The 15,800-nt window shown below is 46.6% G+C and overlaps 1 protein-coding gene across 5 annotated transcripts in view; it reads right to left on the bottom strand.

Annotated features, from left to right (window-relative positions):
• LRP4 (LDL receptor related protein 4) overlaps positions 1 to 15,800 on the bottom strand; it is a 154,183-nt gene that overhangs the window by 69,519 nt on the left and 68,864 nt on the right. For 4 of the 5 annotated variants that reach the window (XM_053277032.1, XM_053277038.1, XM_053277058.1 and 1 more), the window contains exon 2: positions 15,623 to 15,772. In XM_053277032.1, coding sequence (XP_053133007.1) covers positions 15,623 to 15,772 — 150 coding nt within the window. Of the gene's footprint in view, positions 1 to 1,149; positions 1,235 to 15,622; positions 15,773 to 15,800 lie in introns of those variants that run through there. The other variant, XM_053277068.1, reaches the window with a different exon arrangement.

Here is a 15,800-nt window from a genome sequence, read left to right as displayed (position 1 = left end):
AAACAGAAATGAAACGTGGGATAGAAATAAAATAGATACATAAAAATAAATTAAATAAATTCAGATTGTAAGGCCAGGCTTGTACCACAGTGGAAGATTTTCCTGTGAGTACTTTTTGTGTGTGTGCGCCTTCACCCTGAGATCGTTAGGGAAGTTAGCTGAAGTAGCTCCAGAAATACTACCCCTCTATATGTAGGGCTAGCAGGAGTTTTTAAACTGATTGTTAGAGGAAAACTTAGAGATGCTGAGAAACACCAGATTCAGGGTTCCTGAAGGATGAATTCCAAAGGCTACATGTTTTCAAAGTGGAAATGAGATATAAGAGACAGGTGAGACAACTAACAGGAGCCAATCAAAAACAATGAAGGTGTTGAAGAAAAAGCTACACAATGAGATACATGTTAAAAGAGAGACAACACATATATGAAAATGCCAACAGTCTCTCAAAACCAAGATGCCTAGTACTAAATGAGAATACTGATACAGCATGTATGCCAGGAACCTACTGAAAAAATGAAAGAGACCAGTGGAAATAAAATCCATAGAAAGCACATGCAATGTTATACTGCACATCAGAGCAGCCACCGATTCCAAATAGGTTTGAAATGTTAACAAGAAACAAAGATCATATGTAATCACTACAGCTAGAAATTGAAGGCCAAACCCTCATATTGAGTGAATCAATGCACACTCAGATCATGACAAAGAGACACAATAATAAATAATTATGTTTTGGAGCAGTTAGTCATGGAGTCAACAAGAGGGGAGGAGACATTTATTAGAGCCAGGGATCAGCGGGAGGGAACCCTTATTAAAAGAATAGGCATACACACTTTACCATCCATTCCCTTATTATGAAAGTGCAAAAACACCAGTTCATGGGTATTGCAGAAACCTACTGTCATGCTCTCTGCCCTGAGGTCCCTGTATATTGTTGCCCCTTGTGACAGCCTGCTACTTTAAAGCAGATTCCTAGGCCACTGAAGTACTGGACAAGCCCCACCCTAGGAGATCACTCCTTGGCCTTTCCATGCAGCAGGAAGTATAAGAGGCCTCCTGGCGGAGACCGCTCTTGTCTCGGTATCACGGTCCCCTTGTTTCCCCTGCCTACTTGGTGTGACCCCTGGCTTGTTTTTCACTCTGGATTACCTGCTTGACCCTCTGGCTCCAGACAGTTGATTTGGCTTGACCTTTGGCTTGTTTTTGGCTCTTGTTCTGACACTCTGGCTTCAACTGCTACTCAGCTTGACCTCCAGCATGTTCCTGACTCCTGGTGGTTGCTTGGTTTAACCCTTGGTGTATTCCTGACTCCTGGCTTCTGTCTGATCCTCCTGCCTGCCTGCCAGCCAGCCATGATCTCTGGTGAGCTTTTGACTTTCCAGTCCTGTCTTTGGACTTGTGCCCCTTAATGACCACTGCACACAGATCAGCTGCCTAAAATCTACATTACATACAGTGTTAATATTGTGAACATCAGCATGGTATATGAAACAACACCTGATGTACAGTAAGTACATCCACATGACCTAGTCATGTGGATAAATCAGGAGACCCAGAAGCTATTGCATTCTGCCTCTGCTTCCAGCCACAGAATATACTTTCATAATACAGTATCATGCTCTAATGCTCTCAGATAGCCAGGATCACTATTTGGGATTCACTGCAAACATATGCAGCCTTCTCAAAGACACTGTATCCTTCATGATGCCTGTAGTTTTATTCAACCATACAGAAAAAAGCCTCTACACATGTTAATGATTAACAGTAGCCAAAGGTTTGTATGAAAGACTTTCATGACTTCTCCCCCCGACTCCCTGAACAGAACTAACAGGAGCTTATGGTGGGAGTTCCCAGACTTCTTTGGTTTTCTAAACTTTTGTAAAAATATTGCAATTAATAATAATAATAATAAAAATTAAAATACAACTAACTGCTTCCTTCCAGCTCACAACACACCTTCAAGTTATCCCCTCAGCGCCAACATGCCCATTTTCACATTGGGAAAGCGACACAGATAGCATTGGTTTCTGGACTAAGATGCAGGCACTTCAGAGGCAGCCAGTAATCCCATTAGTGACTGCAAATTCCATTAGGGATTCTTATAAGAGGATAGGTGAAAAGGAGAAAAGCAGCCGCGGCCTCTCCTCCCAAAACACTTCATTATGAAGGCTGACATTTAGACCAGCGTGACTATGCCTTTATGTACCCAGCCTTGAATGTACTCAGTTCAGCCTAAATTTACTCAGCAATTCTCCCAACCCAACCCAACCTCTTTTCATGCAACTTCACTAGTGACATATTTGCAACAAGGAGATTGTCCCTGTGGAAGAAAAAGCATGTGCTTACGTCCCCCAGGGCTCCATACTGTCTCCAATGCTTTGTACATGAAACCCCTGGGATAGATCATCAGGAGATTTGGTGCAGGGGGTTATCAGTATTATTATGTTATTTATTACTTATTACAATTATAAACCACCCCATCCAGTATGCTGATGACATCCACATTTCTCCATTTCAACATCATCAAGAGAAGGCATAACCTCCCGAAATGCCTGCCTGGAGGCAGTGATGGGCTGGACAAACTGAGACTGAATCAAAGCAAGATGGTGCTACTTATTGTGTGGGGTTGGAAGTCAGGAGATAATTTTGATCTGCCAGTTCTGGATGGGGGTCAAACTTCCCCAGAAGGAACAGGTACGCAGTGTGGGATTGCTTCTGGATCCAAACCAATCCGGGGAGATCCAAGTTCAAATCCCCATTCAGCCATGACACTTGCTGGGTGACTTTGGGCCAGTCACTTCTCTTTCAGCCTAACCTACATCACAGGGTTGTTGTGAGGAGAAACCTAAGTATGTAGTACACCACTCTGGGCTCCTTGGAGGAAGAGCAGGATATAAAACATAAAATAAATAAATAAATACATAAACAATAAAATAAAATAAAATAAAAATAATAATAATGTCTCAGGTTGAGCAGCGGCCAGAGGTGCTTTCTATCAGCTTCCGGTTTTTTGAGATAAATGATCTCAGAACAGTAGTACATATGCTGGTAACCTCCAGACTTGACTACTGCAATGCACTCTGTTGTGATGAATCAGGAACAGCTTTTCCTTTTTCCCTAAAGAGTAAACCAGAAGAGAACCTGTCCTTTCTGTCTGTCAGGCGGTGACCTCTAGGGATCAGCCACTCAGCACATAGTGACCAGGACACAGAGGGCCTGGCGGCAGGGGCATAGCTATAATTGAGCGAAAGGGTTCAAAGAACACGGGCCCCCAGCTCGTGAGGGCCCTCCATCTCCACCCCTTCCTATTTTCTTCAATATCTCCCTCACTCTGGGGGGCTACCAGAGAGAGGGATGAACACGGCCCTCTCCCCTACGCCCCTGCCTGGCGGCAGGAAGTGAAGAGGGTCTTTGTTTTCAGTTAGAGCCAGACGGGATGACTGAGGACAGGCACAGGCGGAAGGCTTAGTGGGGGGCAATGGAACTTTTACTGCCTCATGGTCAAAGCTAGTAGTAGTGTGCACGGATCGGTTCGGAGGCCATTCTACTGGCCTCCGAACCGGTCCGGACAAGGGGTGGTTTTAGTTCGGGAGGGTTAGGGTGGGGGGGTCCATTAAGGGCGGGGGGGGCTTTACTCACCCCTCCCGCGCTTTGCTGCTTCGGCGCCATAATTACTTTAAAAAATGCGCCGCAGTATCATTTGCCGCTCCGGGGCTCCTTCTTGACTGCAAAATCGGGCGGCAGGATAATTCCCCGCCGCCCCCAAAGCCCCCTCAAGCCATTTGAGCGCTTTAAATCTCGCCCCGGACCGAGTGCTAAAGCGCTCGGGCGGGCGGCGGGGAGATGTCCGTCCGTCCGCCCGCCCCCTTCCCTGCCTTCTGCGAAGTGCAGGGAGCCTTCTGCGAGAAGGCTCCCTGCACTTCGCAGAAGGCAGGGAAGGGGGCGGGCGGACGGACGGACATCTCCCCGCCGCCCGCCCGAGCGCTTTAGCACTCGGTCCGGGGCGAGATTTAAAGCGCTCAAATGGCTTGAGGGGGCTTTGGGGGCGGCGGGGAATTATCCTGCCGCCCGATTTTGCAGTCAAGAAGGAGCCCCGGAGCGGCAAATGATACTGCGGCGCATTTTTTAAAGTAATTATGGCGCCGAAGCAGCAAAGCGCGGGAGGGGTGAGTAAAGCCCCCCCCGCCCTTAATGGACCCCCCCACCCCAGTGCCGAGCCGCAGGTCCGCGGTCCGGTGCACACCCCTAAAAGTTAGCCTGCAGAATCCCCTCAGGGAAGGAAATCTGCATTTCCTTGAGAGAGACAGGATTGCAGGAAGCTTAAATCCTCTGTCATGGATTTGGTGAGTTCAGAAGGGAAGCCAGGGCTTTGGCTTCAGGGAAAGGTTTAGCCAGAGAACTGTGTGTTAGGCAGCCTGCGTTAGATTATTTTGAATTTTGTGCATTGCAAGCCCTTATCGGTGCAGACACGCCTCAAGGTTAAGTGTTCAGCAATCTCCCAAGTTTTCTCACCACGCGTAGGCTGCACGTGGGAGGTTTTTTATTTTTCCATTGGTAAATGAGAAGAAAGAGTGTTCCCTGGCCATTCACCCAAATCCAGGGAGGAGTTCTCTGTAAATAGGGTGTGGTGGCAGCAAATCAGCTACTGAAGAAGCTTTAAGTTTTACCAGAGGAACAGCCTTTGCTGAGCAAACATGGAGGGAATGAATCAGCATTTTCCTTTCCCTCAAGTGGGCTTGCTTTGAGACAAAGGCTGGGCTTAAATCGGCCATTCGCTGTTTGCTACACACTCTACATGGGGCTGCCTTTGTATGTAGTTCGGAAACTGCAGCTGACACAGGATGTGGCAGCCAGGTTGGTCTCCCGGTCATCTTGAGAAGACCATATTACTCCTATATTAAAAGAACTATACTGGCTACCAATAAGTTTCTGAGCAAAATACAGGGTGCTGGTTATAACCTATAAAGCTCTACAGCTTAGGCCCTGGATATTTCAAAGAACATCAGATTCACTATCAGCCCCACTGGTCACTGAGATCATCCAGAGAGGTTTGTCTGCAGTTGCCACCAGCTCACCTGGCAGCTACACAGCGATGGGCCTTCTCTGTTGTTGTCCCCAGACTCCGGAATGCACTCCCTGCTCTAATAAGAGCTTCTCCAGCTCTGAAAACTTGTAAAAATGTCTTTAGAGACACATTTATTCACCCAACCTTTTTAAGCTGACTTGTGGGTTTAAATTGTTTTAAGGTTTGAATTTCTGTTTTGATTTGCTTTATTTTGCTTTAAACCACCCAGAGACCAAAATTTGGGGCAGTGTACTAATATAATACATTAATGGATGAATGAATACAGTGTGGTACAAGTGTATTTTGTTATGCTACATGGATCACATGACTGATGGTCTAAATGGGAGGTGATCTGCAGGCACAAGAAAGCAGCCACCTTGCTGAAGCAAAGAACACCTAGAGGAACCCTATGCTTGTTACCTTGAATTCCACCATGATATAAGGGTGTATACAAATGAAATTGGGGAAAAACACAAGAGTACCTCTGAGTAGAAAAATGTTGCATATATAGTGGCTTTTTAACTGTGACCCAAACTTGGAATGAAAACAATGTTTGCAATGATGAATTCTGAAATAAGAAAGGGTCTAGCCAGACTTTCAGGAGATGACACATCCTATGGGAGCAAACATCAGCTTTCTGCATATGTACTCTGGTTTGGTTTGTTTGTTCATTTTAGCATATTTGTATACCATCCAAAACCCACGTCTGTGGGCAGTTTGCAATAAAACAACACAGATTAAAAACAAAGTTAAAACATATTTAAAACAACTTAAGAATATGAGGAGATTCTCACGATCGGGCAAAAGAGGGCCAAGGGAGCCTAGCCCGCTTTTGCCCGATCGTCTGCTGCCATGGGAGCTGGATGGCTCCCGGCAGCAAGCCCTCCTAATTCCCCCTCCCCTTAGATGAGGTAAGCAGAGCGAGCGCTTCACTAACCCTGTCTATTTGATCGTGTATTGCCGTAGTGCGCCTCCGCACTGTGGCAACACATGAGGACACCCCGGCCGGGAGGCTGGAACAAGCCTCCTGGCCCTGGGGGTCTCTCCAGGATGCCTCGTGCACTTCTGGGGGCCGCACGATCCCTGATCCCCGCTGGCTCTGTGATGGAGCCAGCAGTCGTGTGGGCGGCCAATCCGGCCACCCAGGGCTGTCTAAGGATCATCTGTGGGGAGAGCGGGCTAAGCCGCAAACCCTCAAACCCTCTTAAGGCGGGTCTCACTGATCGTGAGACTCGCCTGTATAAGTCTAAGTATAACCGCCTTGGGCTTGTCTTTTAACGAAAGGCGGTATATAAATGCAACAATAAATAAAAATAAATAAATTAAATAAGTGAATAAAAGTGTCTTAACAACCCTTTTAAAAGCTGTCAGAGGTGGGGAGGCTCTTGTTTTGGCAGGGAGTGAATTCCAAAGCCTCCAGGGTGCTTTCCAGATTACCCGCTGTTCAGTGGTAGTTTACTTCGGCTTGGCAGGATTGTCTTGAAACCATAAATAAAGGTTGTTGCGCAAAGCCACCAGCAGGGAGAGCAGTCTTTTCTAGCTTGAGTGAACCTCCTACAGCAGGGAAATACAGCTATTTTTTTACAATGTTGTAGTACCGTAACACAAAGATAAAAATGAAAGAAGGCACTGGAAATGTGAACAGCACTTTGCTGACAGCACAGGGACTGCAATGTCAAGACACAGGCAGTATAGAAGCACATTTAACTGACATGTAGTGACACTGTTGCTGGGTGTAATCTGGAAAGCACCCTGGTGGCAATGGAGAAGCGAGGCCTGTCCCTGACCAGAATTGCAGACTGACCTCTCCAGATCTCAATAGGCATTGGAGCTCGTAAAGGAGAAGGTGTTCTCTTAAATACCCTGGGCCTTAAGTACAAGCATCCAGTAGCTAGACTGTTCTAGCCATCAGGAACAAGAAAACAGAGCCAAAATGACACGAAACATGGCATGGACAGCTCTCACTGCTTATTGCAGTGTTTAAGCTTGCAAACATGAAATGCCCTTGGTTCCCATCACAGCAAGGGAAGTCAGCGCAGAGAGAGAAGGTGACCCTTGCCATAGGAAGGAAGGCAGAAAGCCCAACTGCTAATAAAGGAAGCTAACCCATGTCTAAGTCTTCAGTGATCAAGCCCCCTTCCCAAGAGAGGAGATGATCCTTGTAAGCCACAACCCCAGAGACTGTGAAGCAATGAAGTCTAGTAATGGCAGGATCAAGACCTCAAGGGGGGTGGGGGGAACTTGTCGCACTAGGAAGCAAACGGAGAGCAACAATCGGGAACAAAGACATGAGTGACTAAAGCAGGAAATCCATATGCTAGTTCTAGAACTGGCAAGGGACAAAAAATACATCTGAGGCTCAATTAAAATGATATACAAGTACTCACTGCTTGCTTCAACATAAGTGGAAGTTGTAACTACCAGATCCTATCCTGGACAGCACTCCTGTATCTTTGAATAACTGTATGACATAGAAGAATTCTGTTTTCCTCATGACTGTAGTATTGCAATGGGAAACATCACAGCTTGGAAACTTTTCCCTGACTCAGAATAATCAGATCTTGGAGCAGAAGCCCTACTAGAAAGAGGAGGTACAGAGAAACTCTTCTCCTGTCCTTTCTCATTTGAAAACAGTCACCACTGAGAAGAGTCAGAGGAAGGAACTATGTTAAAACTGTCAAGACGCACCTATTTTCTCAGGCTTTTATCTGAAATTAAACTGTTCCATTTTTCTCCCATGAAATTGTTAACCGTTTTGTTCTGTGAAATGGTTTTAATTGTTTTTACTTGGTTTTATATTTGCTGTTTTAAATTGTGTACACAGCCTACAGATACACACATCAGGTGGTATATAAATACGATAGAAATAAGTAAATGAAACAAAACCCCTCTAAATGCGAGTGTTATGAACAGATAATGAAAGGATTGTAAGTTTGAGGAATGGAGAAAAAGGATATTAAACAGGCCATGGTCAGCATGCTATGGTCATAAGAGGATAAAAGCCCCAAAGATGCAATGTTAGTTTGTAATAGGAGTGAGGATTCCCGCAGGGCACTGGCAAGAGAATTTACAGGAGAAATCAATCACTACAGATGAACTGCTAGGCTGTAGGACAGAATCACAAAGGGAGTTGTATGGAGCTTTTAAACGATCACCATGGCCAAGCAGCATGTAAACTTAATTAAGAAACCACAGTTAGGAGAATCCCACTTCATAGCACTTGAACAGACACCATAACTCGTCACCCTAGGCAGTTACCAAAGGTGAACATTAAATGGCACTGTCAGGTACACAACAATAATCTGACATTTGCACTTGACACGGAATGTTCCCTCCCCCCAGACAGGCATTTTAAAATCCTATTTGATCAGCTCACCCCCTAGACAGTCTCTTTCTGTTGCCTGAGGATTCCCAGCAGCCCACAAATTATTTGCAATGGCAGATGAGAACATAACAAGAGCATGAAGATACACTAGGCAAGGATGGGCAGGAGAAGTGTTGGCAAGATTAGGATTACACAGAATCAGGTACAGGAAGTGAAGTAAATTCAATTTCCAGTCTTTCACTTGTGTTCATTCCTTTTCTCACTCACTTTTCATGTCCTCCTGGGAAAGGAATTTTATTTTGTCTTTGTACAATTCTTGCAACCCAATCTAACCCATACATTAATCCCAACCCTTCTATACATTTCCCCCATTTATATTTAAAGTGTTCTCTGCTCCTCAAAGCTCTGGCCTATCTGTTCAGTTAGCATGGAGTTCCTTAATATTTACCATAGACTCCAGCCTAATATTTGGGAGAATTATGGAAGGGGGGGGATGATTATGTGACAGCTAAGGGCACAAAACCAGAACAAAAACACACACACGTTTAAAAAACTTTGTGTTCCTGGTTATATTTCACATTTTCGAGATTACTATTCCTTTCAGAAACTGAGAGAAAATGACAGAGAGAGAGAAATCAAGGAGCTGTTTCTGCATACATATGAATTGTATGGGATTCCATCTCCATTTAAAATATTTATTTTGTTTATTTAATATATTTGTACACTGCCCCAAACTTCCATCTCTGGGTGAGTTACAGCAACATAAAACAAATATACATATTTGCTTGATGACTGGTACTGGACAATGGAAAGCATCTCTGTGTTGCCCAGCAATAATTGTGATAGGAGTTCTTTTGCATGCCGAGGATTTGTACGCAGAAGTGCAAATTAGAGATTGTGACTGCATATGTTGATTCAAAGAACTACAAGTCTTTTAGATTCCATCCTCCCCCCCCCCCCCTGTTAAAATTCAACTTTAAAATAACTGATATGCATGGAGAAGCCTGACTAGAGCTTTAAAATATGAGAGTCATATGGCTTTATGGATGACAGCCACTTTTCTAGGCAGCCTAGACCATCGTAGAATTCCTCTTAGGAAGGATGTTGAAGAGTGAAGTCAGTTGTCAGACAATCCCACAGAAATGCTATCAAAGGAGTTGCATGAATGACAGAGAAAGAAATGTTGGTCTTACTTTAAAGGGTTCTTTTTCATAGTTGAGGAGACCATACTTAACACTGGGTTGTGTATTGAGCATGCTCCAACGGACAGGACCTGACCTTTTGAACTGTAGGCGTGCCTAGCTTCCTGCCTGGAAGGCAGAAAATCCCCAGTTCCGGGACTGCTGAGCCAAACAAGAACACGGAAAAACCAACAGCAAATGTTACATATATACTGAACAGAAAAGCCCAAACCAAACGGGTAATGCTAGAAACAAAGAGGCAGAAGAAAACAGCAGGGGATAACATACTATAAAGCTGAAACCCCTGCAAGTCACCACCTTCCAAAAACAAGCAATCCCCACCCAGATGGTACGAGAACATGCCAGAGGATTCCTAGGGTGGGTCGGATGGCCTCCTCAACTATAAAAAAGAACCCTTCATGGTAAGACCAGTGATACTTTTTCCATAGTTGAAGGAGCCATCCTTAGCACTGGGACATGCCCAAGCTGGAAAAGAATACGGGAGGGATACTAGGAAGACACATCGCACCACTTGCTGCAGCACCACCGTGCAACCTAATGCCACCTGAGCAGAGTGGAAAGAGGAGATTTTGTAATGTTTAATGAAAGCAGTAATGGAAGATCATGTAGCTGCCCTGCATATTTCCAAGAGCAGGGCATTGGCTGAAAATGCCGCAGAAGTAGCTGCACTGCAGGTAGAATGAGTGGTGATTCCCTAGGAATGGAAAGATTAGAGGCCTCGTAAGTGATCGTAATGCAGGTTTTTATCTATCTGGACAAAGTCGCTTTAGACACCTTATTCCACAGAGACAACTGATGAAATGAAACAAACAGAGAGTCAGAGTGTCTAATGGCCTTAGTTCGTCGGACATAAACACAGAGAGCACAATGCACATTCAAAGTATACCAGATTTTTTTCCTTTGGATGGGCCAGAGAGGGACAATAGGGAGGACTATATCCTGAGATTGATGGAAGTCGGTGTTGGTTTTTGGCAGAAATGTAGGCTCTGTCTTCAGCACCACAGCATCTGGCTGGAAGATGCAAAGCTCCTTCTGGACTGATAGAACTCCCAGTTCATAGATTCTAAGCACAGATGTGATTGCTGTGAGAAACAGGACTTTATAAGAGAGCTCCTTGAAGCTCCTGTCTGCTAGGGGCTCGAAGGGAGATTGAGTGAGTGAGTTAAGCACCTCATTCAAGCTCCATGATGGGAATCTATGGACTGGAGGAGGAGCCAAATTGGAGGCACCCTTGAGGAACCATCGTAAATGGGGGTGCAGATGGGAGGAACCCTTAGCCCAAAGTCTGAGAATGGCAGAAAAGGTGGATGTCTGGTGTTTAAGCATGTTGGGACGTAACCCCATATCTAACCCCAACTGTAAAAAGGCTAGAACCTCGGAAATGCCTACAAATAGTGGATGAACTAACTTCCTTTGAGCCCAGCGAGAAAAGGCCAACCAGGTTGCCTGGTAAAGATGGTTAGTTGAAAGTCGCCTGGATGCAATAATAGTATTCTGTACAGCCTTTGAGTACTCCTTCTTGGCTAAGATGGAGCATTCAATTTCCAGGTGCAGAGTCAGAACCACTGAGGAGTTAGATGGAGGAGCGGCCCTTGTGGCAGTAGATCTGGCCACAGAGGGAGCTGCCGTGGCTGATCGACTGAGAGGTTCCGAAGATCTGGAAACCAAGGCCTTCGAGGCCAGTGGGGTGAGATCAGAATGACCTCTGCTCTTTATCTGCCAAGCTTTTGAAGAACATTGGCGATAATCACTGGAGGAAAAGCATACAGAAGGCCCAGGGACCACAGGGCCATCAGGGCATCTGTTGCCTCTGCCCAGGGGGGAAAGAACCTGGTGGAGATTCTGGGGAGGTGCAAAAAGGTCCATGTTGGTGGGGGGCAGTGAAGTGCCTCGCAATCTGTTGAAACACCGAAGGGTGTAGTGACCATTCGGCCGGATCTATGCTTTGGCAACTGAGCCAGTTGACTTGCGAATTGACCGTGCCCTGTAGATGTTCCATTGTGATGGACACAAGGTGAAGTTCTGCCCAACAAAACAGCTTGTCTGACTTCGTCATCAGAGGATGTGATCTGGTGCCACCCTGCCTATTGATGTGTGATTTGGCTGTCACGTTGACGGTGCGCCTTCTGAACTAGAGGGAGGAACATGAGCCTTCTGAACTAGTGGGAAGAATTTAATTAGAGCAAGTTGAACCACGCATAGTTCGAGCCAATTTATGGTGTGTGTTGCCTCCCTGCTTGATCAAATGCCCTGGGCATATTGGCCCAGGCAGTGTGCTTACCAACCCGACAGGCTCGCATTGGTAGTGACAATGATCCATTCCGGAGGAGTCAGAGGGGTTTGATTGCTCTGATCAGAAGAAGGTGATGAATGGACTTTCATCCAAAGATATTTGGTCCAATTCCTGTGTAAAGGAGAAAAAGGAAGTCCAGAAAATAACCATTGGCTATACTAGCAAGAACCCAACTGTCTTGTGTAGTGGCTTCCCACTGAGGGTAGAAGTGGAGGAGCCTGCCCACTACTGGTGGGTAGTCATTGCTTACGCTGGGGTTGGGAGGTTGTCAAGGAGAACTGGTGGTTCCCGTATCACCTGGAAGTTCCACCTCCCTGTAGTTGCCACTGATTACACCAGGTGGGTCTTATAGGTCGCAGAATGGTTATCTGCGCTGATGGAAGGAGGATCTGGGAAAGGTCCAAAAGGAGCAAAAAGGCTGGTAGGTAGTGCTGAAGGGCCTACGGAAATCTCCCTGAGGCACAGGTAAGGCCTTTTTCTTACCTTTAGTTTCCACTAAGATAGGATTAAGGGCTTCTCCGAAAAGCTGGGAACTGGAAAAGGGGGAAGCAGCTAGGTTGATTCTAGATTTAGAATCCACGTTCCAATGTTTCAACCACAGAGATCTGCAAGCAGCCACCCCAGCAGCCACAGATCGCGGTGCATACTGAATACAATCCAGGCTAGAATTAGCCATAAGAGCTGCAGCATTAGCCAACTTGTTGAAGCCTTGACGGAGTTGAGTATTCTCAGGAGGAATGTACTGAGCTAACTCTTTGGTCCAAAGATCTGAGACCCAGGCGAAATTAGAATTTGTGGTGGCTGCTTTGATGACAGTGGCTGTAGCTGTGTGACTCTTATGAAGTAACAAATCCGATTTACGTTCTTCCGGTGTTCTCAGCTGTTCCTCCCCCTCCTTAACCACCACTGTCCCAGGCACCATTTGGGCTACTGGAGGGTCTACTGAAGGGGCTGCTATAAGAGAAGGAACATCCTGAGGCAGAATATATAGATTTCTAGCAGAACTGTTTAAAGATTTGGTGGATGCAGGAGTGGACCACTCAGCCAGCATAATTTCCTTAAATGATTCGGGAAAAGGCACTACCGATGTTTGGCCTGAAGAGGAGAGGGAAACATTTTGGTCCAGGGAAGACAGTTCCAAAGGAGTGTTCGCAGGTGCCACATCATTAATTACGCATCTAGCTTTGGCCAGAAAAACCTCAAAATCTGAAGAAGAGAACAAGCACGTGGAGGCTAGTAAGGTGTAAGGAGCAGCAGCCTCATCTGAAAGTTCTCCCTCTTCTTTATCAGAGGACACATTATAGGCATTAGGAGGGACTGGAGTAAAAGCAGGAATGGGGGGTGGGGTCTTAGAAGGTGCAGTAACAGGACACTTCGGCTCCCTCACTTCGGCTCCCTGGGTGGACGATGCTCCGAAAACCTGTTTCGGGGGGAAAACAGAGACCGGTTGTGTTTTCTGCTTCTTTTCCCCCTCATGACAGGAATAAATCGCCCCCTTTCTGAGACAGGAATGGTTTTCCTTACAAGGCTGGAAGCAGGGAAGGATGACCAGTCCGGATGGGTTGGAGCCCTGGGCACCAAGGAGAAGGTGAGGGAGGTGGATTTGCAGGAGCGGGAATGTGGGATTTGCAGGTTATAGGAGGCGGTGCCAGAGGGGGAGACATGGTTTTCATAATAGAACAGCACTGCCTCGCAATAAAATCTTGCAGCCATTCAGCAACATCGGGAGGGAAGCGATCCCTGTTGGGCAAGGTCACTCTACTCACAATCTCTGTAGATAGACTTGGGCCCGGGGGCACCGCTGGCTGTAAACTCTTCTCTGCCGGAGTAAGGTTTGTGAGCAGGTGCGGAGGAGGCAGAGAGACCAGCCGGACTGGCACCTGAGGGGCTGCCAGGATGGAGCTATCAAGGCTGATCTTGGACAGTAGGAGCAGCGAGTCCAGCTCCTGCTCAAGAGGGAGCGGCTGCTCAGTTGGTGGAGCTGATGGCAAGAGCTCCATAACTGAAACTGGCTGCCCCTGAAGGTGGGGGAGAAGTAGGAGGAACTATCATTGTGAGTCCCACAACTGCCATCTCGTGTGCCTTGTGTGCTGCAGGAATAGGCGCCATAATGGGGCCGCCGGAGGGAGGCAAGAACTCAATAACCTCCAATGCAGGTGGCAAACAGTGAGGAGAGTGCTCCTCGCAAACTGCCTGAATTAAGAGGCATTCACTGAGCCAGGGAGTCACTGAGGGCTTGTGGCGCTTGCAAGGCTTGGCACCGCCCTTCTTGGTCTCTTCTGCATGGCGTGCCTATTTAGCGGCTTTTTGTGCACCTTTTCGTCTTTCTCTGAGCGCGGAGCAGAGACAGCTCGGGGGTTAAAAGTGGAGCATTCCTGGCATGGAAAGGGGGAGTGAGCTTGCTGTAACCCCAGTTGCGCATGCAAGGTAGAGCCTCTCCAAGTATCAGGGCACGGACTCTCAGAGAGGGAGCCCTCCAGTAGAGCTCCTGCATGGGAGCAGTTCAGCGTGCCAATAAGTGGCTGTAAACTCTCCTATGCAGAAAACAGAAAGCAAACACCAAACAAACCTTACAAACTCCAATGAGTTTGGGAAAAGGAGAAAATGGTTTAGATTCAATTTGTAAAAAAGAAAAATGCAAACAGTTGACTTCCTCCCGCTTCTGGCACTCTACTAAGGGTGTGGGGCAGGTCTGCACAAGTCAAGGTCCGGGGCCAGATTTGGCCCACAGGAAGGAAATTCCTGCAGCAACAGCAGGAGCCATGAATAGCACTTGGCTTGACCTGTGACAAGCAGCAGCAGCTCAATGCATTTGTCCACTTGAGACCAGATGTTCCTCACCCACCTTGCTGGTCCTGCCCCTGTACCAAAGCCCACTAACACCATCCCTCATCCCCCTTTCCCCCTGACTCCAACCCTCTGCTCCCTTGCTAATTCTAGTGTAATTAATGTGCTGAAAGTTGACCTTGGCCACTGTACATCAAGTCATGGTCATTTCTGGCCCACCAGGACATTTGAGTTGTGCACCCCTGGTGTGGGGGAAAGAAAGAAAAAGCTAGCCACAGAAAAAAGAGCCAAGGAGCTCCTCAGTCGCCCTGTGTTCTGGAGCAAGACAGGACTGGAACTAGGGATTTGCCGCCTTCCAGGCAGGAAGCTAGCCACACCTACAGTTCCAAAAAGTCAGGTCCTGTCTGTTGAAGCATGCTCAGTACACAACCCAGTGTTAAGGATGGCCTCCTCAACTACTGAAAAAAGCAGCACCCACAGTCTGCCATCTCCACCCTCCTACCCCCCTGCTTTTAGGAGAAGCAAACCACTGGTGACATTGCAGCACCACAGGCAAGAGAGGAAACCAAAAATTGGGGGCAAGGACACACCCTAACCACAAATACTATTTTTGTTTTCTAAATGCATAGCCCACACAAACCAATTAAATGAGAAGCTGACCCTCACAACAATTACTACCTTCCAAAAACACCCAACAACAAAAAAATGCTTGGAGAACGGACACGTTAACACACAACCCAGGTTAGCAACATGTCACTGATGCTGTTGGACTCTATAAGATGGAAAGAAACTCTTAGCTCAGATCCCTTGATAGACTTAAACTGCTATAGTAACAAAAAGTGATTTGCTGCTTTTATAGCACCAAGTACTAGATAGGCATAGGGACGCAATCTTCTTTATCCCGAATCCCGCACTTTTTTATTCCTCCTAATAACAAGCTATTTCCTTACTGCAGCCGTCTTCATCACTATGGTCCCCGCAATCATTGTCGCCATCACACTGCCATTGGGCGGGGATGCAAGTGCATTCTCCAAAGGCACTAACTGCACAGGTGAAATGGTTGCGTCCACAGGAACATTCAGCGCTGCTGCTAGCTGCTCCTGCAGAGATAAAGTAAGAAGTGTGCCT

This window comes from Hemicordylus capensis, chromosome 1 (genome assembly GCF_027244095.1).
Source record: "Hemicordylus capensis ecotype Gifberg chromosome 1, rHemCap1.1.pri, whole genome shotgun sequence".
Taxonomy (NCBI): Eukaryota; Metazoa; Chordata; class Lepidosauria; order Squamata; family Cordylidae; genus Hemicordylus; species Hemicordylus capensis.
This window is presented reverse-complemented; position numbering and strand designations above follow the sequence as displayed.